Source organism: Apteryx mantelli, chromosome 4, assembly GCF_036417845.1.
Source record: "Apteryx mantelli isolate bAptMan1 chromosome 4, bAptMan1.hap1, whole genome shotgun sequence".
NCBI lineage: Eukaryota > Metazoa > Chordata > Aves > Apterygiformes > Apterygidae > Apteryx > Apteryx mantelli.
This window is the reverse complement of record NC_089981.1, coordinates 29,112,833-29,138,674: the sequence shown is the minus strand read 5'-3', so window position 1 is coordinate 29,138,674 and position 25,842 is coordinate 29,112,833. Positions and strand designations below refer to the sequence as shown.

At 41.7% G+C, this 25,842-nt stretch overlaps 1 protein-coding gene across 1 annotated transcript in view; it reads left to right on the top strand.

Annotated features, from left to right (window-relative positions):
* Positions 1 to 25,589, top strand: part of SCUBE2 (signal peptide, CUB domain and EGF like domain containing 2) — a 48,717-nt gene extending 23,128 nt beyond the window's left edge. The window contains exons 11-22 of the mRNA XM_067295344.1: positions 419 to 541; positions 1,059 to 1,175; positions 1,778 to 1,864; positions 2,595 to 2,699; positions 3,953 to 4,108; positions 4,472 to 4,675; positions 12,994 to 13,161; positions 15,786 to 15,947; positions 17,148 to 17,345; positions 18,341 to 18,493; positions 19,683 to 19,762; positions 20,478 to 25,589. Coding sequence (XP_067151445.1) covers positions 419 to 541; positions 1,059 to 1,175; positions 1,778 to 1,864; positions 2,595 to 2,699; positions 3,953 to 4,108; positions 4,472 to 4,675; positions 12,994 to 13,161; positions 15,786 to 15,947; positions 17,148 to 17,345; positions 18,341 to 18,493; positions 19,683 to 19,762; positions 20,478 to 20,630 — 1,706 coding nt within the window. The 3' untranslated portion in view covers positions 20,631 to 25,589. The remainder of the gene's footprint in view (positions 1 to 418; positions 542 to 1,058; positions 1,176 to 1,777; positions 1,865 to 2,594; positions 2,700 to 3,952; positions 4,109 to 4,471; positions 4,676 to 12,993; positions 13,162 to 15,785; positions 15,948 to 17,147; positions 17,346 to 18,340; positions 18,494 to 19,682; positions 19,763 to 20,477) is intronic.
* Positions 25,590 to 25,842: the final 253 nt, after the last annotated feature.

Sequence of the window (25,842 nt, the reverse complement as noted above, 5' to 3'; positions counted from 1 at the left end):
TATCTATCTGAATGTTTGGAGGATTGGTCAGCATGAATCTTGTCCATGTCATCTGTTTTTTTCCAAATTTGAAATATTAGTTAACCAGACACAGTACAATGCAGATTTGATTTGATCTCCTTTCCTTTGGGTTAATTTATCAGACTGCTGAGGCTGGATCTTTTTTTAATATGCGAATTAAGGGCGTACCTACCGTCTCCCCTCCTGCAACATTTGATCCATTTTGACATTTAGCAAAGGATTTCTATGAAAACATAACTATTTCAAAGTGGGATTCCAGATAGCATTCCCGGAATCTTTCCCAAACCCCACTAAGCAGCATTTGCCCACTAAGCAGCTTTTGTGTACAGTGGTCTTTATTGGAATGCAGAACTTCAGCAAGAATTACTTTAAGAGTATTTTTACTTTTGTTCTATAGATATTAATGAATGTAGCATCAACAACGGTGGTTGCCAACAGATATGTGTGAACACAGCGGGAGACTATGAATGCCTATGTCACTCTAACTACAAATTACACTGGAATAAAAAGGACTGTGTTGGTAAGGTGCATAGCAAGTATACATTTCTACTCCTGATGTGTCTGACAGCCATGCAGTTATAGTCAAATCTGAAAATCTTGATCTCTCCAGTGAAGTGGCATGGATCATCATTCCCTGTATTCTACTTTACTTTTTAATGAGGCATGATGATACTGAATTTGAAACTGGTAAAAAAAACAAGTAAACAAAACAACAACAACAAAAACAGGAGATACTTTGAGGGACTTTGCTTTCTTTCCTGTGTTTTTATCTAGCTCATTTTTCTATTTTCTTTTGCTTCCCTGCATGAGAAAGTTTGCTGATGATAGCTTTACCTGAAAGGAAATGACTTATGTTGTGCGACCCTCCTGTGATTTTTGTTCTGTCTTCCCTTTTTTCTCCATACAGAATTAATTCTATACAGAATTGCATGGGTTCTCTCTGATACCAGCTATATAAGCAGCTGCACACCCATTTCTTAGTAGGGTGTATGCAGATGTTTTACTTTTCCCGTGAGTGTTTGTTTTATCCTCTTTAGAGATAAAGGAGCCCCTGCCTGATAATATGTCACCCAAGGTATTGCTGCACTGCATTAAGAGTGGTGGGAGCGATAGATGCTTCTTAAGCTGCTCATCGGATGTCCAGGTAGTTTCTGGTAAGTCAAGAAGAACAAAAACAAGCATGTGATTCTGTAGAGAGTACAAGAGTAGCAAACCTCCTAACCCTCATGGAAGCCCCAAGAAACAGACAATCAACAGGGACCTTTCCTCTTTCACTGTAGATGAAGGGCTATATCCCTGTCAGTGTCCCAAGAAGCCCCCCTTTCCCTGTCTTTTATAAACACTTTACCCTCAGATTCCCTTCTCATGACAACTGTCTTTTTTAAGCTGGAGGGGACAGGGCAGAATTCTCTGTGCTCCCTGGGCCATTCCTTAATTGGCCCCGAGACCTGCTGCTGAATGGTGTGAAGGCATTCCAGCCCTGCGTGGGGTCCGAGCTTCTGCCTGCACAGCCCCTCTGCGGGGGCAGGACACAGCACACAGGCTTGGTCGGTGATTGTGGGGCACATGCTTCTTTTCTTCCTGAACCCTTTAATTGCTTAGACAAACTAATTCGGAGTATTTTATGGGTATCATAACTGAAAAACGTGAAGCTGATGATTCAGATCAGCAAATTAAAAATGTCTTGTATATCATGGGGGTCTTCAGTCTATGCATAGAGCCTGTGTATTTACTGTCTGTATGGTCTGTCTGTTAGGAACACAAGATGCCTACACCCTTACCTGTGGCAGCTCTTCTCAGCTTAAGAAAAAGCAGCAAAATACAAATACATCCACTTGGCTGGGTAATTACTAGATTTACCTGTTGCATGATTTGACTGATTTCTTTCAATAGACCACTGAAAGATAGGGGTGTACTGTTAACTTTCTGTCTGTTTTCCCTCTCTATGTTGCTCACTCTGTTTTTCTTCCTCTTCTTTTGTAAGTAAATGAATACAATTCATGATTACAGCAGGAAATTCCAATATTCCTTATACTGCTTCATCAGCATTACCTAAGCTAAGACTTAAAAATAAGAAAAGTGAAAAGGATCAGTAGTGAAATGAACAGCTGGGCCTGGAGTGTCGTGCCTGTTTTTAGACACCCAAATTAGACAGCACTGGAGACAAACAATGTGTGTATATATAGGTTGAGTTGTTGGACAGCAAAGTTTAGAAAACATTTGAAACTAAATGGATAAAAGGTACTATTTTATATAAAAATAAACCGTTTTTTAAACTGTCTTATTTAAAGTATTTCCTTTGATTTCATCCAGCCTTTATTTGATTTACCCAGTAGCAGATCTGGACTTGATCTCAGTTTAATAAAATAAAATAAAAAATCACACTTTGTTCCAATTCCAGTTGTGAACCAGCTTCACAGCAGAAAGAAGCTGGCATCTCTTTAGGTCTTCTGTGATGACCACTTTTCACTTTTTATCAGCATTTTTTGAAGTCATCATTATGATGTGACATTAGGGTTATCCAACTTTTCTAGTAATTTTTGAAAATAACATGCCATTATTTCTTCTTGAAGATACCTCAGCCATCAAGATAAGCGTAACCTTTAAGTTAAATGAAGGAAAATGTAGTTTGAAAAAGACTGAGATGTTTCAAGAAGGTCTGGAACAGATGATGCCAGGTATGAGTATAAAAATGCAGGTAAGCAAGTTAGAGTGATAGCTCAGGAGTTAAGTGCTTTCCTGGTAGGAAGTGCACCATAAGCAAAGCATTAGAGGGCTGCAAACTTTCTGCGCTTCACTGACCTCATGAACCATGCTCCTTCCCAGCCATAATTCTAGCAATAGTTGTTTGGGATGACAGGACTTCCCTGTGACAACTGTAGAGGTTGCAGAGGTTGCTTATATGAGGAAGTCTTGCTAGGAAAGTCCTTCTCCTTTTTTGTTTGAACCACTTCCAGTATAGTGTGTTCTGAGCAAAATCAGCCATGCTTTTCATGCTTTTGATTTATTTCTTTTCCCTCTGTACACCTTCTTTCTCTCCCTCTTCTTTTCTTTTTCCCCTCTTCCTTACTGTCTGTTGCCTCAGTGAAGAAGCTCCTGGCGTCTTTTCTTATGCTGACTCTGGTGCCAAAGTATCATTCCTCTTTTCTTTTCTCTTCCTCTTATACTTCGGAAGCCCCAGATGGACACTGAGATCAGCTCTTCCATCTGTTTCAAGGCAGAAAGTATAGTCTGGGAACTTACAAAGTCAGCAGAAAATGAGGAGGAGCACACTTAAAAATTACTAAATAATAAGACGAATCAGCATGTCGGTTTGTTTGTCCTTAAAAGAGTAACAGTGGTAAACTATGCTAGATGCTCAGTGAAGAATATGTATTCCAGAACCGAAGCTTATTCTGGATGTTTTCATTAACTAAATCTTGTTTCCTCATGCAAACCTTGACAGTAGTCTCCAAATGTCCTGTGTATGCAAGCACTAAGCTTACACTCCATTATAAGCTAACACGTTTTTCACATGCTTCATCTGAGTGCAAAATTTTTTCCCTTGAGTAGCCTGCTTGGTGCAGGCAGCATCATGGTTTTAAGATGCTTTGCATAGTGCAAAGGCAATTTGTTGGAACCCTGCTAGCAAAACCCAGGGGAAGAGGGCTGAGCACTACAGCTAAGCTCTAAACCTAGCAGTGAATCGTGCCTTAGACCCGGTGCAGCCAGGGCCTCAGCCAGACAGAACCATCTGTAGGTGTGCTGGAGTTAATGACTCTGCATGAGGATATACCAGTTAAGAAACCGTCCAGATTTTTTGTTCACTGGCATCTGGAGTTAATCATTTGCTCCCCTTGAAGTTTTTAGAACAAAATATACTTTGAGCACTAATGAATGTCCAATAATATAGCTGGCCAAGCTTTTGCTTCCTTTAATTTTGTTCATACAGAGAGACATAATTCAGTAATGGAGAGCTTCCACTATGTAAACCTAACATGCAGCTCTGGCAAGAAAGTTCATGGACCCTTCAGTAGACTGCCAGCGACTAGAGAAATTTTTATCACTGCGGACTTTGAGCTTGAAACAAACCATAAGGAGGTGACAGGTTGGTTGGAAAATAATCCAAGGTGCAGTTTGAAGCTTCTTACCATTTGCTCCTTAATTTCTGTGTTTTTCATTTCTATCTTTATGCAAAATAATAATAAAAGTATCTCCTGTTTTGAAAACTAATTTTTCTGCTTCAAAAAGAGTGAAGGATGGTGATAGTCTCTAAAATCAGAGAGATACCCATAGATTAAAGGCTTCTGGTCTGATTAATTTTCTTCTGGCCTGCTGGTGTTGTCCTTAAGGATTTCAGACTTGTTCACAGAAGTTGCCTTCTCAGTGATATGCACTGGCTGGTCTTTTCAATCAGGTGGATTTTCATGCATGGTCAGTTATAGCAGCTTTCACCCTTGGTACTTTTCAGATACATGTGATGTGCGCTGTGCACGAAAAAAGACTGAAAAGAGGTTCCGTAAAACCATTCGAACTTTACGGAAGACAGTCAGCAGGGACCATTTCCGTGTTCGTGTCTCTGGCGTGGACCACGAAGTGGCGAGAAAGTCTTTCAAGCTATCAGAGCCACAGGAGTCATGTGGCGTAGGAGAGATGCATGTGGGTAACAGATGTGGTGAGTAAACATAAATTAGGAACAAACCATCATATCCGTTTTGCTTGTTTTGCTCAGGTCTGACGAGTGCGAAGAGATAGTGGAAAGTTTGTCCAGGTGAGAGGATGGCTGTGTGGAGAAGTATGGGTTGCTGTTTGTGCTCCTGATAGCCTCTCTCTATCTTTTTTACTGTTGGTAATTGCCATGTTGTAGAGCAGAACAAGAACTCGGTGCTTTGCACTTTGTTATAAATGATGCACAGCCCACAGTAAGCTACAAGGTAGAAAATTTGGGTTAACATCAGACACCAATTGCCTTGAGATCACCAATGTTGTTTATGAAAGACTGCATTTAATATGTAGTGTAACACTGTGCTTCTGGACTTGTGAACATTTAGTCTCTCCCTTGTTCCAAAGACTAGGCTGAGCAGATTTTGCTAGTTGCATTCTCTTTGTTGATTAAGCATTAAGTGCTAGAGAATCTTCATGACAGAGTTATAAATCCATGGAGAACAGGGGGTTTTATAGGCCAGTACTGAGCAAATCTTAATTATCATGGCACTGGAAGGCATCGCCATAATGCAGCCTATGATAAATGCTTCCAAAGCACAAAAGTTAAGGAGAAGGGTCAGATGTTATCTTAACAGGGGTCTAACAACCATGACGTCTAATTCAGGCTACATAGGGTATGCAGCATGTAAGTGCTTTAGTGAATCAGCAAGCCTTTAAAATGCTTGTCAGACTGAATTAGCACATCTTCCAGCAGCAACCCATTCAGCCTCAGAATAGATTTTCCTATCTGGTTTTGCTAATTCTTGAAAAACTTGTATTCATATAACGGAAGAATTAACTGGTGATGTTTAAACCTCTGTCAAAACCATATCCTTCTCACGTGGATTTGTTGTGATCAAATGAGCATGAAACTTCCACCTCAGCCTTTTTCTTCCTTGGACACTAAGAAATTCTCTTGCATGTTCCCCACATATTTTGATTAGATTTATAGAAACTTAGTATCTTTTAAAGCTCTCTGCCTTTTTTGTCAAATAGCTGGAAGTTGGACAAAGTTCACTAGTTGCTGGGGAGGCATAAAGTGCACGCACAGCCAATGTTATTACATAAGCCTCATTTTCGTAGGAAAACTGTCCCAGCATTATGGTAAAGGCAGCATGAGGTGGCGGCGGCTGCTGCTGCTCTTACTGCCAATCAGAAGTAGCTAAGAAATAGAGTGGGAAGAGGAGAATAGAATGGAAATAGAGTGGAAGAAGAAGAAGCAGCAGCTAGCTCAGGGATATGAGTGGGAGAGTAAGTTTGTTGAATCTGATTGTTTTGCAGAGCTGCTGATAACTTCTGGACAGGATTGAGCCCCTGCTTATCTAGACATGCTAATGATTCTAGGGAGAAGATGACTCTGTAGCAAGAGATATCAGGTCAGCAGATGGATTCAGTGTGGTTGGTGGATGGGATCTCAGGACAGGTGGAGAACTTTGGCAAAAGGATTTTGCCTAGTCTGATCTGAGGAGCAGGAAGCAGTGAGGGGGCAAAGTAAGTTTAGGGTTTTGCAAGTCTTCTGTGATGCAGATAGTGAGAGAAGTACAGGATTCAGTTCACTTTTTAAATATATTTTTTAAAACAAAATATTTGGAGTCTGACAAGGTTAGATACAGCTTTATTGATTCAGGCAGTCCTGTACTGGTCCTCTTCCTGTGACAGATTCCTCTTGGCAGAGCACTGTCTGAAACATCAGATGCATCTGTGCAAGAGGGAAAGTCCAACTCCTGCTCTGGCAGCTTTTTTCTTAGGTAATTGGCCTGCAATTGCAGCACTAAGCTAAACTGCATTTGGTCTCCCAGTTCTGGTGAGGTAGTACTTTTCCTGACTTTGATGTTTTAACTCTTACTGTCCACAGTGGGACACGGTGCAGAATAAAAGTTCCAGAAAGGCACCAGGAACAGATTAGACGATTTCCAAGGTAGTTCGTCTTTCTGAATATGCCGAATAGGTGCCTGTGTATGTCCAGTGTTCTTTAAACAGCTGTCAAAGATAAAAGGGAATTCACTGTTGATTCCAAAGAATGGCACGTTTATTTCAAGTTTGCTGTTTAACATACAGTTCTGTCCAGGATTTTCTAATGCTTTTGAGGTCCAAGTATTCTGGTTGCATTTGTCTACCTTGTCATGTCAGAGTTCTGTACTAATGAGCAGGGATATATAGCACTGGCTCATGTTAGTTAATTCCATAAAGTCCTGTGCATGGCTTCCAAGGAACAGTCAGCAGTAGGTCTCTATTAACTTATATCACAGGAAATGCATATAGTGAAATGAAACTCTTCATCAAACTTTCCAGAGAGCTGGACTGTCATAGCAGGAGGGTGATCCTTCCACACTAAAGTAAATCTTGCACTAAAAAACATGCAGTTTTGGCTGAGAGTGCTTCAAGATTGAACCCTCCAGGGATTCAGGAAATGCTAAATGCTCCTTTGAAAGGTGGAGATTTGTCTTGGGGAGCAATAGCCTTGTCTGTTGAAGAATGCAATTACATCCGCTAACTTGGCTACAATTACTGGTTCTACAGTATAAGCTAAATTTTAGACGGGTTTCACAGCCAAAGACCAAACTGTTTAAATACTGGCAATTTCTTATTGGAATCTGATTTACTAGGAACATCCATACTGAAAGAGATGAAGTTGATATCCTTTGAGGGCCTTTTGCCCCCAAGCATTTTCCACTGAGAGGGAAGCAGCCAAGCAATTTAACTGCTTTTTCCATTGCTTCGGATACTGTGATACACTGGTCACATCACATGTAGCTGGAAGTTTGGTTTGTTTTTTTTTTTTGTGTTGGATGCATGAATACTTTAAGTGATGGAAGCAAGGCAAAGAAAAATACCATTTCCGGACCTTCTCACTGTGTAGAAGGACATGTAAGAATGCCCTTACTCCACTGTAGTCACAGGTGGTTTCATCCAGAGGGCTCAGTCACTTCAGAGAACAGCAAGTGTGATCAGCACTGGCATAGGCACTGCTCTGAAGTACAGATTGAGCAGCTTTATTTTGTGTGGGAAGTGTTGATGCATTTCATTGCTCAGCACTCAGCAATTTTGTCCCTTCAGTTTAGAGGATGCAAACAAAATATTAATATTTCATACAAAAGTGTTTGTTAAAGTTTGGATGTGGTATGATACTGGATTTATGAAAGTGTGAAAAAGATGTTTGTAGAGAAAAGCAAAGTACTGCCTGTCTTTGCAGCTGTTGCAATTTGTAGTTGTGTTTTCATACAGAGAACCATATGTTGTGTTTATTTTTTTACTTTTTTTTATAAAACTGACAAGAAGAAATAAATAAGCTATCAAATAGCAGAGACATCGCTATTCTGTCTGCTAACCTGCTTGCTCTCTCAGTCATAGATTTAAGACATAAATCCTTAAGATGCATCACTATTTCATGTGACCAAAGTGTGTGAACTGCTAAAAAACAATAACTTCAAGGATGCCGCTTCAGCATCAATTTGCATCAGTCGTTTGTGATTTTGCTTATAAAGTCAAGGCATGGTTCTTAAGAAAATGGTGAGATGGTGGATCATGACCTCCTTTATGAGGTTCACCTTCTTAGCCACTGAGTACTACAGCATTTGTCTATAGGAGCAAATGCTCAAAGGCTAATGTGTTGAAAAGAGGGGAAGAGCCTTTAAATGTCTTTGTAACTATTAATCCTGGTTCCCTGTGGGCCTCTCTCTTTCTTTTTTTCCCCCCTCTTTCTTTTCTTTCTTCTTTTTGCATCAGAAAAGCTTTCACTTTTTTTTTTCTCTTCCCCCCCCCCCCCCCCAAACAGCTGTATGAGATTCAAGACTGGGGTTTTAATGGGCATTGAAGACAAACAAAGGCAGTGGCTGCAGAAATGAAGTCTACTGGAGGCAATTGGTTCTTTTGTTCATTTGGAGAAAAACAAGCAGGTTGCTGAAAAAGAGCAAAGCCAGCCAGTGGAATTCTGATTTAATGTTGTTATTTGCAAAGCTTTAGCTCTTGTTTCAGAGTGGGCATCTCCCATGTGTGAGGAGGGATCATGCAGTTTCTACTTTTGTGAAACGAGGCTCAAACTTTTTAGCTTCATTTAAACAAATGCTCTGACAAGAAGAATTTGAATCTGCCTTAGAGAAGGGTTCTTTGTTTTTTGTTTTCTTAAGAGGGGACTCATTTGTGTCATCCTAATTCCATGCACAGTCCTATGGATTTCTGTGGGATGATTTCTGTGTTGATGTACTGTCTCTGTAATGAATGTTACTATAATTGAGCCTAATGCCAATTATATCTGTTTGTTATGGGCCCTGGTTAAGTGCTGTGAGTTTCTAAAACATGCTTTCCTCATCACCTCTGCTTTGTGCTTGAGTGGGTTTAGATGAGGAGTTTGGAAGATCTCTAAATTGAAGGTGGGGAGGAATTAGGAGCAATCCTAATTGCAAAACAAGGAACATGTTTGCAGATCAAGCTGTCTGGACACTTGTACCACTAATAAAAGCTTGGTTTTAGGTAGTCATGTAGAGAAACTGGTGTATTTAAGAGCTTGAAGTATTCAAGCTTAGGCATCACTTGGAGTAATTTTAGTATTTAGATTGACTAATGGTATTTTTTTAGACGTAAATAGCTAAATCTTTATCTGGAGGTATTAACCTCTTTTCTCATAGGCACATAAAATCTGTTAAGGCTTGAAGTGTTTGGCATACTTCAGAAGTCATGGTGGGAAAAAGATAGGATTATGCATTTTTTGCATTAGGGAGTCCAAAATTTAAAACTTAATTTTCCCAGACCCTGTATTTCGTATCCTTTACCTTTGTAGGACCTAATCTAGAGTTGCTTGCTTTTTTAAATTCTCACTGATTTCAAATAGAGCATGAACACTGAACACCCTTGTGAATCAGGGCCATTACTGCAGTTAGTAACATCAGATATGAACGTGTGTGGAGTACCCTCATAGGTCTATTCTACCTGGGTCAGGTCTCTGCAATTGCAGGCGTTACATCACGTAATCTATTTAATAAACTAGTGTCCTCTGTTGTAAAAGCAGCTAGTGTTTCCCTCACCCAGTCTGTCCTGGAAGGCTGCACTGTAACGGCAGGGCTCTGGTAATGATGTGAACTGATTTCTGAGCAGAGAGTGGCTGACCCCTCCTTGCTAGGGTGGCATCCTGTTGACCAAAGCCCCATGGAAGCACAGAAAAGCCCACTGCTAATCCAGCTGGGCTCTGCTGTCAGCCCCGTTAGTCTCAGGCAAGCTGCCACTGCCCACAGAGATTCCTGGCTTTAAGCATTATTTCCTACTGAAACAGCCAGGTAGTCATTACTGGCTTTGTCTCCATGTTGGGCCAGTCTGCCTTCTTTCCTTCCCCTTGATCCTTAACTGATGTGCTTTTCTCTCTTTAAGCCCTTTCAAAACTGTAACTGCCATGCTGTACACAGCTTTTGGCAGCTAGTTTTGCACATTGCATTGGAGAGTAGCTAGTTGGACTTTTTTTACTTTTATTTTTGTTGTTGTCACCTTTTAGGAAAATCAAAATGAAATACTAGGGTTGATTGGTTCAGCTCAAATGGAAACTGTTTTGGCTCTGATTTTATGCAGTTTCTGCCTTTAGCTGCTGCAGTTATAATACGTCACAGCTTTGTGTTTCTTCTGTGGGCACTGCCACTGTTGTACCCTACTGTGCCCCCAGCAGACCTGACACAGTGCATTCCTGGGTGTCCTGTGCAGGTAAAGGACAGGAGGGAAATGGAGCCTGAAACAGTGTACCTCCCTTGCAGTACGGTAGCACCTTAATAGGCCACAGGTTAACCCTGAACAAAGCTGAAACAAAATTTCAGCAGTCTTTCAGTCACACACAAACCCCCATATAGCAGAAGTCCTGATGCTTGATCAGCTCTAATACTGTTGTAAATCTAGTTCTTGTATCACCTCATAATTCATCTAGTAGTTTAGCTGCTGACATCTAATTTGGCTTTGAACCCACAGACACAAAATGGTGATGATCTGATATTTTCTCTTGTTGCTAGTTAGCTGCAGTGTGGGAACGTACTATGATGGGGAATGAGAAAGCTGTGTTTTATGCCCTAATGGAACTTAACAGGATGAGGAAGGACAAGTAACTTGTGACTCTTGCCCCAGTCCTCAGAATCCTGGAACCCCCAAATTAGCTGGAGCTCACAGTGTGTCTGAATGTGGAGGTAAGGCACAGAAACGGCCCACCTGATGCTTCTGCCCCTTCTTTCTCTTGTTTTCAGCAATCGCATGTGCAACAAATGTAAGGATGCCCCATGTTTGGGATCTCAGTGATGCCTGAGGAGAACTGAATAAGTTTACCTCCACAATGCAAATCTCCAAAAATTAGTCATTTTGCTAAATAATTCTGCAATATTTAGGTGACCTCAGTTTTCTTTCACAGGGAGCTTTATAATTTTACAACATGTGGTTTCAAGGCAAGTGACAGGCAAATGGTAAAGTTGTCAAGAAGGAGAGATCTGATAGGATAGGTTCTCAAATGTAACGTTTCTATGCAAGTGGTGGGTTTGGTTCCTGCCTGGGATGCAGGACAGGTTCCTGTTGAGCTCTGTGAACTAACCTACTGTTATGCTGGACTCTGAGCATGGTCAAGAAACTTGAAGTACAGTTTAAGGTGGTATTTGTGTTTTAACATGTGTCAATGTAAAGTTACATTCTGGTTTTTTTGTTTGTTTTTGTTTTTTAAGACACACCAAAGATTCCAAACCTGAATGTGTGATTAGAAGGAAGGCAGAAGGCAGTCTGCAAGGAGGTAGCAGAGGGCAGACAGCCTCTAATGAGGCATCTCAGAGCTTGCCTTGGCCATATAGCCATAGAGTTTTTGGGTGGAAAGAGACTTGTGCTGGACTTCTCATTAACTCTGGGTTCCTGAAGTCAGTAGACACTTCTCGGAATCACCTTTACTAACCTTGATGTCTTTCCTTGTCACTGAAATGAAAATAGTGCTCTTTCCCTACCTTATTAGGAGTGTTGCAATGAAAGCCTTAATTTATTCATGTTTGTTGAGTTGCACAGAGAGTAGAGATGAGTGTTCTGTAGGAATGTTTATAAAATAAGAAAGGCTTGAAAAGCTTGGGAGCAAATGAATGTGTCTCCTTATGAGAGCAGAAGTGATATATGGTGGAAAAGTCAGAACCAAGAGCTGAGATGGTCTCCTTCCTTGCTAGCTTTCATTGATGAGCTGCAGAGCATTGCTTAACCTACTGTATTTTATTTTTAAGCTAAAGAGGAGTGCTCACTATTCCATCAAGTATATCAGCCATAAACGAAATTCTTCATCATTGATCATGACCGGTAGTTAGTGCCATGCTTGTTGTTAGTCATATATCCTGAAATGAAGCCAAGGCCAATTTAACTTCCTAACAAAACAGCTATTCAGTGAGTGATTTAGTGGAGCTATAAACTAAAACTAACAGTTTATTATCGTAACAGCTCTTTTAAAAGGACAGGATTTTTCAGCACAGCTGAACTGCAGTAGTATTTTGTGCCTTCCAAAGCAGGGTAGTTACTGAGTATTGACATGAAAATTAGTTGTTTTGTGAAAACTTTGAAAAATAGAATTTTTTGAGGTACCCATAAATATTCCTGGGTTTGTTACATAATATCGGGATGTGTGTTTAAATAAAATCAGTCTGATTAGGTTAATGGTATTTACATACCATACAGAAAACAGCAATTCAGAGCACAGATAATCATATCTAAGATCCAGTACCAGAGGAATGGCAAGAGGATTTCTCTATTTAAGGTCTTTGAGGCATGCATTATGTTTAGGTTAGTAAGTTTGCACAAGTCTTCATTGTGCTTGAGGTTTTCATGCAATTCAGCAACATCAGTGTTTATGATAGTCCAAGAATTATTAAGATTAAAAATGTTTTTAGAAATCTGTAAGTACATTTTTGGTACCTCTGTTTCAGTGCTAAATTGTTTCATTTTGGAGGAGTCCAAGAGCTCTTTAGCTAGAAACAGGGGATAGTCACTATCTGATCACACCATACAGATTAACAGAGATTACTGGGCAGGGCTGGTGTGACAGCCTTGCAACAAAGCATGAAATCCATAGCAGTTCACAGAGGAGTTCACCAGCACCAGAAGTTATCAATGTCCATTTCAATTTTACAGGATACAGTGTATGTATTGAGTCCTATGGATTGCTTGCATTTGGTTCTGAACCCCGGGCCCCCACTTTCCCAGTTAAGAGGAGAACGGATACATTGTGGAGTTGCAGGTCCTGTGCAGGCTCACTAACATACCTTCACCCCTAATGTGCAGGTTGAGGCAAGTGTGTTCTTCCTCCTCTAGATCAGTGCTCACCAGGTGAATATTCCCCTGATGGCTTCAAGCCCTGTCTGCCGTGCCCCCCTGGAACATACCAGCCTGAAGCTGGGCGGGTGTCCTGCTTTCCCTGCGGAGGAGGTCTAACAACAAGATACGGCAGTGCATCCTTGTTTCAGGACTGTGAGACCAAAGGTAAGATCAAGATATGATGAGCTGCACTGCTACGAGGCAAAGCTACGGCTTTGGCTACAAATGAGGCATTGCAAGAAGGGTGCTTCTCCTTTCAAGGATCTCTCCTGCCAGGTTTCTCGTAGTTAGCTGCCCTGGCCTGGCTGCAAGGAAACTCAGTAGAACCTCAAGTCTTTTCATAACTGGTTTTTATACAAGACTCGAGGAGGTGCTGGGAGATAGGTGGAAGTTGGTTGGTGAAGTCAGTGATCTGTGAAGAGTTACAGAAAGGAATTCTGGAGAAAAAAAAGTCTCGGGAAAATCAACAGCTCTATGCCTTATTGACATTTTGGTTTTGAGCACAGCAGTCTGCTTCAAAATGTGAAGGAGGAAACTGCAGACCTAAAGGATAACAAAGAATGGTTTCTTCCTGTTCATAATGAGAAACTGGCTTGGATGCCTTGGGAGATATTTAAAGAGCCAGCATTCAGCTTCACTCTGCAGTACCTCACAGAGCCCTCCAAACTTGACCACAATGGAGCTGCCATGCAATAAGCTCCCAAAATTTGGCTCACAAGAGTGAAAATCAGATGGGATCATTATCTTTAAGAATGGAAGGATATCTTGTTAGCATTTTAGTTATCTAAAATCTAAAAAACTGAAAGACAGCTATAAAGTTGTCTTTGAAGATGCCAATAAAAATACATGTCCGTAGAGAGAGATGAAAACTTAATTGTTATAATTGCCCAGTATCTTAAGGCATGGATAAAAGACCATCACTTTTATCAAAAAATAAGAAGTGGTAATAGAAAATCTATTGGAATAGAGTAGAAATGAGGGACAGAAATAAGGTCCTGATACAAATATTTGGTGCTAGTTTAGCTAAACAGACCTCTCTGGTAAAAGTTAAGATATGTATACTATTGAGAACATTGAGAATTGCAGCATAATAGAAGAATCTTGTGGTATGGTTGAAGAAAGAATGCTTCTGGTAATAAGATGATAGTTAACAGATTTCTTCAATGAAGAATCACTGAATCCACAAACACTGCTGTTTCATACTCAATTTTGCAAAGTTAGAACAGTTAAAAATAGTGCAAAAAAACCCCACCAAATTTGGATTAAAATAAGAGGAACTGATTTCAGATTTATTTAACATAACAGGTAAACCAAAACAGATCTGTAGATGAGGTTCAGTTTTTGAATTAAAGTAGAGATTAAAGGCATTTTTGTATCATCTGGAATGAAAAGCTCAGGGACTTGCATGTATAAGGGGCCACATGAGATGCCGAATCTGTTTAAATCACAGGTGCAAGAACTTCTTGGAACATGTATCTGAAGCATTTGGAGGGGGGAAAAAACATGTAGTGAAGCGCTTCAGACTGAGCTAGCTGAATAAAAGCCTCAGCAAGAAAAAGACTATCTGGGAGCAAGCAAAGACTAAAAGGAACAGAAAAAGGGACTGTGCAGCACAGAAAACTACATCTGAAAGGCCAGGTAGTGAACTATTTTTAAAGTCAAGCTGAGAGAGGTAAACTTGCCAAATGAGGTAAAAGGAATTGGAAAATATTTTTCAGTCCCACAAATTAAAAAGGGCAAACAAAAAGAGGTGGGAGTGAAGTTAAGAGCTAAGATAATCTATGGCCCATGCTGTTGACTGCTTTCTGTCAGGTTTTGGTACAGATGATGATGGGCATAGATGCAGATGCAGAATAGTTAAGCAAAATCAAATTAAAATAATCATATTAGAGATGTAAGCAAAGCTGTTGTAGGTCTTGTGTTCTCAGATTGCAATGAGAGAAGAAAATCTTCCTGTCTGCATTCCAGCAAACTGGAATGAGAAGCTGCAAGTCTGCTAGAAAGCATTTTTTTTTTTTTTTTTTCCCCTCCTGTGTCTGTCTGTCTCATGTCTACATCTTCCATAGAATTTGTTATGTTTATGAAAGGTTTTGTATGTCAGGATGGGGGCTGGCTTTGGTGCTGCAGGAGGTACCCTCAGCAGCCCCTGTGAGGGTTATAGCTTGTGTGTTCTGGTAATTTGGGTGACGTGATGAAATAAGGTAGTAGCAGATCTGGTGAAGGTGACTGTACCATGAGTCATTGCTTGTTGTTGTAAGATAGTGTGTGATTTTGAGTGAAGAGGGCGATATACTTGTTTAGTCACTAATATTGGTACAATGCACAAATTGTAGAGGGCCAAACTTTCACCTCTGCTTGTGGTGAGCTGATCACAGGGATCTCCTAGGATGCAGCAGCAGTACACCTGCTGCTCAGTGTAAGCTGGCAAGACAGAAAGGTTTAGTTAGTATTTGCACAAAAGGTTCATCTTCTATGTCAAACATTTGATAACACACTCTTCAGGTGAATGTCCTGCTAACAAAATCATGCTGGACTTCCTCACTCCATCTTATCTTTTATTACTCCTTCCACACACTGCTCTGTAATACTACATGTGGGATTTTTGAACTTGGACAAAGTGATTTGGCAAACTGAAATCTGTTTAATTCTGTTTTATTACCTTAGTAGTTCATGGATATAGCCTTGCAGGCATTGAAATTAGAATATGCTCTATAAAAATGCATAAAAATTAAATTGTAATGTGCTACTGCCGCTTTTTTAACTATGCTGCCTCTTTAAATACCTTCCAGTTCAGTGTTCACCTGGCCATTTTTATAATACTACAACTCATCGATGTATTCGCTGCGTAGTTGGGACGTACCAGCCTGAGTTTGGACAAAATTACTGTATTTCGTGCCCTGGAAACACCACCACTGACTTTGATGGGTCAACTAATATAACACAATGCAAAAGTAAGTATAGCAAGATACGCTTTGACAGTCTGTTACAAATGAAAAGGCTGGGTCATTAATATTCAGAGTGGCCTTAAGGGCAAAATTTAGCTTTGCTCCAGGGAGCTTGGAGAGAAGGCAGTGGTGTTGCCCCTCTTTTACTGCCTACCTGCATCTCATTCCAAGCGACTTATTGAGGTCCATGGGAGACCACCTCTGCAGACTGGTTCCACCATTCTTCTTAAGGTAAGTGATGATTGCGTCTTGCCACTGGGTGCTGGGTCACTCTGGGTCTTGCTATTAAATCTTTTCTCCTGTGATATAGCAGAGTGAGTTTGTGTTCTCAGCATCCTGATTTCTTTCCCCTCTATCAAAAGGAATGGAAGTTGGCTTACAAAATCTACTTGGCTCTAGTAAGCATTTTTTCTTAATAAAAACCTCTGAAAGAAGCAATTGCAAAGAGAGCCACTGTTCTAGATTATGGTAGCTGTAGTTTGGGAAGTCAAGGCTAAATTAAGAGAAAACAGAGGGGAGAGAGGAGACTCCTCAGAAAAACCTGTGGAGTTACTTGTATATACACACATATACGTATACATACATATATAAAAACACATTTCTGGAAACTGCATGTGTCTTGCTTGAAAGCTCTGCTCCCTGGACATGTCACACTTACGCATCCATGTTACGGTTCTGCGGTACCCAGATAGCTGACCATGCCAAGTTGGGGAGTATGGGCAAAGTATCCTGCACTGGGGCTCATTCTCTCCTGTTGAAGGTTATGGCGTTGTATCCATGCCGGGGTGCTGATGTGTGCAGAGGGAAGGCCTGCTCTCTTCCCTGTTTGTGCTGCTGCAGACATGGCGTCTAAGCAGAGCAGATTCCAGTTAGACTTTGGTGGATACTTCTATAAAATGTTGTGTGGTACAAGCAAGTGAAACATCCTTGCTTGACCATTTTTATGTCTTCTTACAACTGTCTTGCTGCCTGGCTGTGGGTTGGTCATTTGCAACTCTTCTACGTTATCAGGGATTAACCTGTATTTTATTTCTCAACACTGATTAAACCAAAGCAGGCAGTAGTGTGAAGTGAAGCTGGTGAAGAGAGTTTTAGCTGCATCAGATGCAAACAGCAAAGTGTGTGTGCCTATTACCCAGTGACTCTAGAGAAAGCTGTAGGAAGATCTCACTCTGCCTGGTCCTGCATGCTGCATTGCTTTTTCAGATAGGCAGTGTGGAGGTGAACTGGGAGATTACACTGGATATATCGAATCACCAAACTATCCGGGGGACTATCCTGCAAATGCTGAATGTACTTGGAATATTAACCCACCGCCAAAGCGCCGTATTCTGATTGTGGTTCCAGAAATATTTCTGCCAATAGAAGATGAGTGTGGCGACTACCTGGTGATGCGAAAAAGCTGTAAGTCTGAAATATTTACTGAGGCTTTATGGTATGTATCTCAGTGTGCAACACAAGCTTCTCCTATTCATTGTTGTTAGCCCTAACATGATTGTTAGTTAAACCAAACGTAGCCCAGCTGTCCTGTACTTAAGAGTAGAGCTCTAAAGAGTAGGACAGTTGATTTCTTTAAATGACAAATTGAGAAATCCTATATTGCAAAGCTTCTCCATGGGTTCAGGTGAATTGAGGGTGCAAGGCTATGATGTGTCGGTGAACTTTGTGAGAAACAAGAGGAGGTAGATAGCTCAAGCTAATTAGTGATGAACTACACAAAGCATTTCTAGCCTGGGTTAAGAAAGAGGAGATACTTGCTAGGCTTGAAACCAATCCCCGCAGGTGCTTGATCTGTGAATATATAGCTTCAGTCCCTACTTATAGGCGCATCCTTCAAGGATTAGACTGTTTTTGTGAAAAAGGAAAATATTCCTGAACCAAGAAGTCATCCATTGATGGCCTGCCATGCATTGATGGCCTGTGTGGTTATGAAGGATAGTGTTTTATTAACACTAGCAGGACATGGGTGCAGGTTGGAGCATGCTTTTTTCCCATTTGCTACCTAAGTTACTCACAGGTATGAAAGGGGTTATAGGAACTCCCCTTAGGCTGTACAATACCAATTGGATGTGAGTTGTCCTATTGAGAGATCAGAAGCATATTGCAGATATTGAAACCTGGTTAAGCACATTGGGAGAAGAAGAAGCCTGTGTGTTGAGGGCAGAATTTGTTCCTCTCAATACAATTTCAGACTGTGAGCAAACTCCTAATGCAATCATGCTTGCAGAACTAGATGTGCAACTGCTTTTGTTTGACTATCACAGCATGATGCCTACCAAGATGCAAGCATTTCTTGATTTGGTAGTTTGACCTTCTTTTGTTTTGTTTTTTTCTTTTTTAATTGCTGATTGCCATGAAGTTTTGTCAGATAACTGGCTATTGTGTGTTTTCTTTGAAAGCTTCTTCCAATTCTGTGACCACGTATGAAACCTGTCAAACCTATGAACGTCCTATAGCTTTCACTTCAAGGTCTAAGAAGCTGTGGATCCAGTTCAAGTCAAATGAAGGGAACAGTGCCAAAGGATTCCAAGTTCCCTACGTAACGTATGATGGTAAGCGGATGTGAGCAGCTGAGAGTGATGTGGACTAGTACAGCTGCAGCAGCACACAACTCCTTGTGGGCTCCTTGACCCTGCTAAGAAGGGATAATTCAGCCCTCTTGCTAGTGTCACTATTAGACTGCTTCTGGTATCTGTCTTCATTTAAAACTAGTTTAAGGGTCTCTGTATTGTGCTGTAGTCTTAAGTGCAATCATATTTCCAGTCTTCCACAGACTTAAACAAGAGCTGGGATTCTGGGCTGCAGCTCACAAAGGCAAAGTGCAGAACTCTCAGCCTGAATGCTTTTTTTTTTTTTTTTTTTTAATGTATTTTTATGCCTTCCTAATTCTGGGTTGCTTCAGGAACAGTGTGTCCCCAGTTAGGGGCACTGGTAAGTGCTGCTGTGATTTATTGTGTTGCTGCTACGAGCTGTCATCTGGTAGCAGGAGGTGCTCCTTTCAGATCAGGCCCCTCGAGGCGCTCACCCACAGGGCTTTGCAGGCTGGGAGTGTTGGGAGTTCCCCTGTGACGAGGTCTGGATGCTCTGGACCCCTGTAATGCCAGGCAGTCCAGCACTGGGACTGCTGTTATGTCCGATTCTGGGACATTTGTAGGCTCCTTAAAGGCTCCACAAAGCAGTGATTAGTGGAGACTTTGCTACTACAGAATAAAACCTCTCAAAAACTGCCCCCTTCGGAATAAGGCATTCCATCTTTTCTGGAAACTTTTTGTGAAAATGCTTCCTTGACCCGCCGTTTTCAGGTCATTTTGTGCATCTAGGCCAGTCCTGTGTTATCCCCATCAGCCATCTTAACCATACACACTTATCCTTCTACACTCAGAGCGAGTTCCCTCCCCTACTGAAACAGAGATCAGAAAGCTCCAGTTTTTTTGTAGTGCCATTAGATTGAAGCAGGCCACATGGTTACAGTATGTGTTACAATCTTAAGTACCTTATGATTTCTTTTGCTTTTGACAGATTGATGATGAGCAGCTCAGCAGAGTATGCTTTATAGCCTCATAGTAAATAGTGTTTGCACTTTATTTACAGAAGAGCATTTGGAATACTTTCCGACTGCTAATATGAAAGCCAAGTATGACTGGTTCTGTTGGGGGTAGGATTTACATATGTAAACAAGGGAGATATTGAATATGTAACTGAAATGAACCTGCAAATGACTATCTTGTGCATTCTCAATAGAGGATTACCAAGAGCTAATAGAAGATATTGTTCGGGATGGTAGACTTTATGCATCTGAAAATCATCAAGAAATACTTAAGGTAAATTTCTTCCACTGAAAATGTTGCTTTGATTGTAAATGACACTAATTTTTGCCAGTGAGGTTGCCTCCTGCTCTGTATTGGATTTGTTCCTTGGTGCAGTAGATGTGCTACTACTTCAGGGAAGTGCCAAATCAGCACATGCTCCACTTGTGCAGGGCAATCAATAAGAGCCCCTTTGTCTAGGGAGATTAAAGGTGGGTCAGACATACTAGGAACATGTGTAATTCTTTATAGTAAGGCTAGCCCCTTGGGCCTCACATAGACTGTGTAGGAAGGGATCAGTGAAGCAAACTGAAGGACATGGGATTTCATCTCCTGGAGTAGAGCTTAGTGCTGCTACTGTAGCCTGTAGATTAGCAAGGACTTTTCCTCCCTGGGTTAGGGGACAGTTGCATGGGCAAGTTGAGTGGATGTCATCCCAGGTAGACCTTTCTTTTGCTGGATATTAGCCCCAGCTTTTTGGGTTTGGCTGTTCTTGAAAGTAAGAGGAGGGAGAAAGTCCTGACACCACTAATGTTCCGTGTGCCACTTGACTGACTTTGTGGGGCCTGAACATCAGCCTCGCTCTACTGATCTGAGAGCCCCTGAAACATTAGTACTTGAAAAATAAAATGCTCATAATCTGTTATGAGTGGACTGGTGATTAAGCTTTGTTGATACTTACTCTAACTCTTCTGTGGTATGACTGGAAAATCTGCTTTCCTTTTTCTAGGATAAGAAGCTGATAAAAGCATTGTTTGACGTGTTGGCACATCCACAGAACTACTTCAAGTACACAGCCCAAGAATCAAGAGAGATGTTCCCAAGATCCTTCATACGGCTGCTGCGCTCTAAAGTTTCCAGATTTTTGAGGCCTTACAAATAGTTGGTGCTGTACTTCAAGTACTAACCAGCCCTGGGCATGCACAGAGGGGTTGTAGTAGGTGGGGCTGCTTTCTGTGTTTTACTCGGTGGTGGAGAGACTCTGGGGAAGCTTGCCAGCCAGCTCTGTTCTTGGCAGAGTTTGGCTTTCTCAGCTAATATAAATATTTTGATGACCAGAATTTTGATTCCTTTACAGATAATACCTTTTGGGTACCCATGATACTTCATGGGTGTGTGTATTAGAGACTGATCATAATTTCTGTAATTGGATGGTGCCAGCAGAAGTTTGTAGAGCTCTGCCCTGATGCTTCATCAGTAACTCTAAAAGCTAATGAGGACAGACAGGCTAAGTAGTGGGCTGCCATAAACGCACATTACTTCAACAAAGCTGGGTTCACGTTCAGCCTCACTGAAAGTGAGGACAAGATTGATGTCTCAACTTTTGCTGTGCAGGAAATTCAGAGCTAAGATTGAAATGTTTTTAATCTAAACCAGCGAGTCCAAGAATTGCACAAGATGTCATTTTTCTCTGAACTGTGTGTTGTATGAGGCATATGGAGGAATAAGCAAAGTGTTAAATATTAGCCTGAATGCTCTGGGTCTGGATCACACTGTATTTCTCCATATTCATGCTGATGATCCATTGGTTTAAATGAAATAACACCAGGATGAAAGTCGGGCTCCACAGTAATGGAAAACGGACCCTGACCCACTGGATGCTTCCATTTTGGCCTGACTGCAAATGCTACAATGGAACAGATCCTTTGCTAAGTCCCAGTGCTCTTTCCCTGTACATAGGTCTGGGACAGAATGAGGCATTGCCTCTTCAAAATAGTATAAAATTCTATCTTCTGAGCACCTGCAGCTGAATTCATAAGCCCCATTTTAAATGCAGGCTTTGCATGCAGATTATGCTCTTGTACATCACAGTTTAAATCTGTATGAGGTTCTTATACGGGCCTCAATCTTTATATTCTTTATCTTGTCTGAGCACCTTGCAATGGCCCTGTTGAGCAGAGCAGGGCTGCTTTCCCTGTCTTGCTGGAGAGGAGTGGATGGGTGGAGATACTCCTCAACCAGACTGAGGCCACAGAGGAAGTCTGGGGCAAACAGCAGTTCCTAGTTCCCAGAGTCTGGGTCCTTCTCCTCAGGTTGTTTCTTTACGCAAGGGAAGGCTATTCTGAAAGGTCCTGTAGGGACAACTATGTTGATCAAAATGTTTTTGTTGTCTGAATGCTTTTCTGACCAGTTATGTTACATCATTGTCCTCTGGCCATGCAAACCATTTCTGCAGTGGGGTGTACTTTCTGGACCTTGTGTCTGGAAGGGAGATGGCCTCAAACCCGCTCACTTGAACTTACAACCTGTTTCTTTCTGAATAGGTCACTGGCAGTGCTCTGAGTGACGCAGTGGGTGCAAAACTTCCTCTGTGTGCCCTTTTAGGAAAGGTACCGAAACTCCGCAGTGCAGCCAGGCCAATTGCTCCCTTTTCTAGGGTTTGGAGTCGGAGCTCTTTGGGTTTCATTGCACTGGCATGTGGTATTTAACTGTTGTATGTGAATAATACCACATTCACAGTATGATAGATGAAACTCCCATCCAGAACCAGGGTCTGAGTCTCTTCCATACATTGCTAGGAGCAAATGAATGCCACCAAAAGCAGCCTTACTGTATTGTCACGCTATGGGAGCCTCCTTCTGCAGCATGCAAGACAGTGTAGCCTGTCATGCAGTGAGGGATGCATCTTGCTCCTGGCGTGACGGGGAGGGACAGCCCTCAGGCCACTGTTGGGGAGGAGACCCTCTTGGGACAGGTGATGGGATGCTGGGTTCCCTGTGGTGCTGCTCAGAAGGACCTGCCACAGTCTGGGTGGAGGAGAGCTGCTGCTTGTGCTGGTGCCAAGAGGGAGAAGTGTGCCCCTGCCAGCCATGCTGGGGCTTCTGCTCTGGCTCAGGCACTGCTTGTGAGTTCCTGCTGGCATGGTGGTGGGTGTCTGCTGCAGGAACCGGGCTGCCAGGCCTGCGGCAAGGGGCAGCTAATGAGGCCGGGGCATGAGGGAAGCTGGGGTAGATCAGCACAATGGAGGCGAGGGAACCCAGGCCCCTGTGCTTCCCTGGCTGGTGAGCTCCAGCCTGAACAGGCCCCCTGGTGCCAGATGGGAAGGGACAGAAGGGGTGATCTAGAAGGAGACAGTGTGATTGGGGAGAGGAATGGCTAAGGGATGCCCAAATGAGAGAAAGGGTGATGGGAAAGGTGTGCGATATCTGTGGTGAATATATGCTGCTGTGCTGAGCTGCCAGCAAGGCATTTCAAGATAGCCTCCCTTCTGGCTGCAGGGCATGGCCTCTCTCCTGTCCACAGCTCCCCGCACCAGATGCAGCGTGTCAGTGAGTCATGGTGACCCACAATCACTTGTGCGTGGTGCTGGAGCTCCTCGACATGGGTGAGAGGCCGCAGCAGTTGCCCTGAGTGCGTGGGGTGCTGCATGAGCACACGAGCTGCTTATGGGCACTGGAGTGGCTTGGCTGCGCTCCCCCAGGGAAGCGAGCCGCTTCTCACTAATTCCCTCATGAGAAGGTTTCAGGTTCGAAGGGCTCTTTTTTGTGTTGCTGAGTGATACACAAATTGGAGTGATTGGTTTTAACAAGAGTTTGAGAAAAAAGTTGTGCCACATCCAAATATTGTTCATCAGTGCACTTGGGATTTGTTGCACTGCACTCATCTCGTAGGCACACTGACGTTCCAGCTCTGCACAACTCCTCTGTGACCAGGGTCTCACCTTAGGTCTGCATGGTGAATCTCAGCTGCGCCTCTCTGTTGCCCTGTGGGCACAAAGCATTTTCACTGTTGTCTGTGGAAGTTTCAGGCATGCGGAGGGAGAGGCGGGTATTACTGGGGTATGCAGAGCGGAAAAACCTGCCCTTTCTTGAAGAAGAATCCTTTTTGCTCCACAGCCATGTTTTTTTGTAGGTAAAAAGTAAATGCCTTGGAAGCTCTTCTGTTACCTTTGATATGAACATTATGAATAAAAATTCCCCTTTTATTGTAGATGCTGCATGTGCAGTACGAAGTGAAGAGGGAATTTTTGCCATCTTAAATGTTGTAAGAAGTGATAATTATGGCAGAATGTTGTAACGCTTGGTATTGTAACTTCATAGCAATGGTACTGGCTCCTTAGAAATTTGAGTTTCTACTGTCTATGTGGTTGTAGACTGATCTTATTTTTTGGCAAGAAATAATTCAAAAAATGTTTAACCTTATACAACAGGATTTAACTTTTGAAATAATAATTAGCATTAACTGGATGACTTAATGTTGCCTATGTGAAATACTCATAGGGATCTTTTTCATGACTGTAAATTAATGTAAAATGTTTCAGACTGTTACTCTTAATAAGAGAAATAAACCAGTGACCTTTTAGTTGCATGAGAACATTGGGTAATATTTTCAGTTGTCTTTGCTGTGCTAAGTAGTTTTATGCCCAAATTAAGGGCTGTGTCACAAGTTTCCTCACATCAGATAAACTTTATATCCTGGGAACATCTACTTACCATAATATTTTGTTATATGTAATATTCTATTAGCCTGCATCTATACCCACATAGATACAATCTTTTGTATATTTAGTGGTGCACATATTTCTGGCTACTGTAAGACCAGAATTATCCTGATATTAGTTAATCTAATAATTATGCTAAAAATGATTCCTATATGGATAAGCCTGACGGGCTGTATCAAGACAGAATGAAACACCTAAAATAACTGCAAAGTATTTTATTACTTTGTGAATGCCCCTCAGCTTGCTTTGATCGCAGTAACAGGAACTGATTTGTGTTAAAATGAATGTAGCCATCTGGGTTCATTTGGTGCACTTCTGGAAGATACAACTGTGTAATTCAGTTGTTAGCTGTTGTTAGCTGACACTGGTCAATATGAAAAGACAGCAAAGTAAATGACATACAGGACTTTGGCAGTTGTGGAAAAGTGCAATGACTAGAGGCTAATTGCAGCCCAAAACTGTGATGTTCAAATATTCTTCCTGATACTGTGAATGCTGCCACAGTCTAGGCTGCAGTGATGGACATGAGTGCTCAGGCACCCTCCAGGACAGGGAATGTCAATTCGCAATATCTTCTGAACTCCCAGAAGAGTGGGAGCCAAATCCTGACTGGGACCTTTGGATGTTTGCATAATGGGCATAAGTAGTAGCGGAATATAGAGAGCAGGATCTGAAGCTTATTTAAATCCAAGGAATCGGAAGAGGTCTAATGTGAGTAAGCAGGAAGGAATGGTATTACAATAATCCTTGGGAACAGACTGCAAGGATAGTGGTCCACAAATATTTCTGATTTAAATAAATTAGAAATGCAAATGCTTTTTTTAATCATGCATGTAGATGACATTCTGTAAATGTAATAGATGCTGAATATGAAACCTGTCACAACTGAGATGTACATAATACTTCCTACGTTCCCTTTAATGCTGCTCCACTCAAACTTTGTCTCTTCCAGCAGCAGCCTTGCACACGTAAGTAGTTTTTAAAACTCCTGAGTCAAATCCAGGCCTGGTACAAGTAGGTATGTTTCTAGGCATCGCTGAAGCCGAATTGTCCTACAACGGGTCTCGCTACTGCCCGTTGGTTTGAACAGTCCTTTTGCTTGCAGGGCAGACTTTCAGTCCATAGTGGGGAGCTCTGCTTTCCACAACATATGTTGTCGTGTTTTGGTGTGAAACTCCCCTGAGCAATGATGAAAATAGTGCACCTGCAGGAAGGAAAACAGAAGGAGTTAGAGTGTTCGGGGGACAGATTCCACCCACAGGTCAGTTGTCCAGTTTCTCTCCAAGTCAGTAGAAATTATGTATGACTTCCTGCATGTTGCTGTTTTCTTTTAAACGATCATATTAAATCCACTTTAAGTGTTAAAAAGAAAGTTTTCCCTGTTTAAATACATATTTGTTACTGCAGCTGATTAAACAAATTTGATTAAACAAATTTTGAATAGTAAAGTTTGTTTGAGGCCCATGTAGCAAAGCCCATTTAGTACACATGCAAAAAACAAACCAGAAAACAAGATCTTGAAATCTTTTTCCATATTGATATGTGTGTATAAATACAGATTTCATTCAAGAAATTCCCTCATGCAGGCAAATACTAAATTTGCCAACACAACTGAAGCCTGCTTTTTTCAATGGGAAGTTTGCTTCAACAGGCA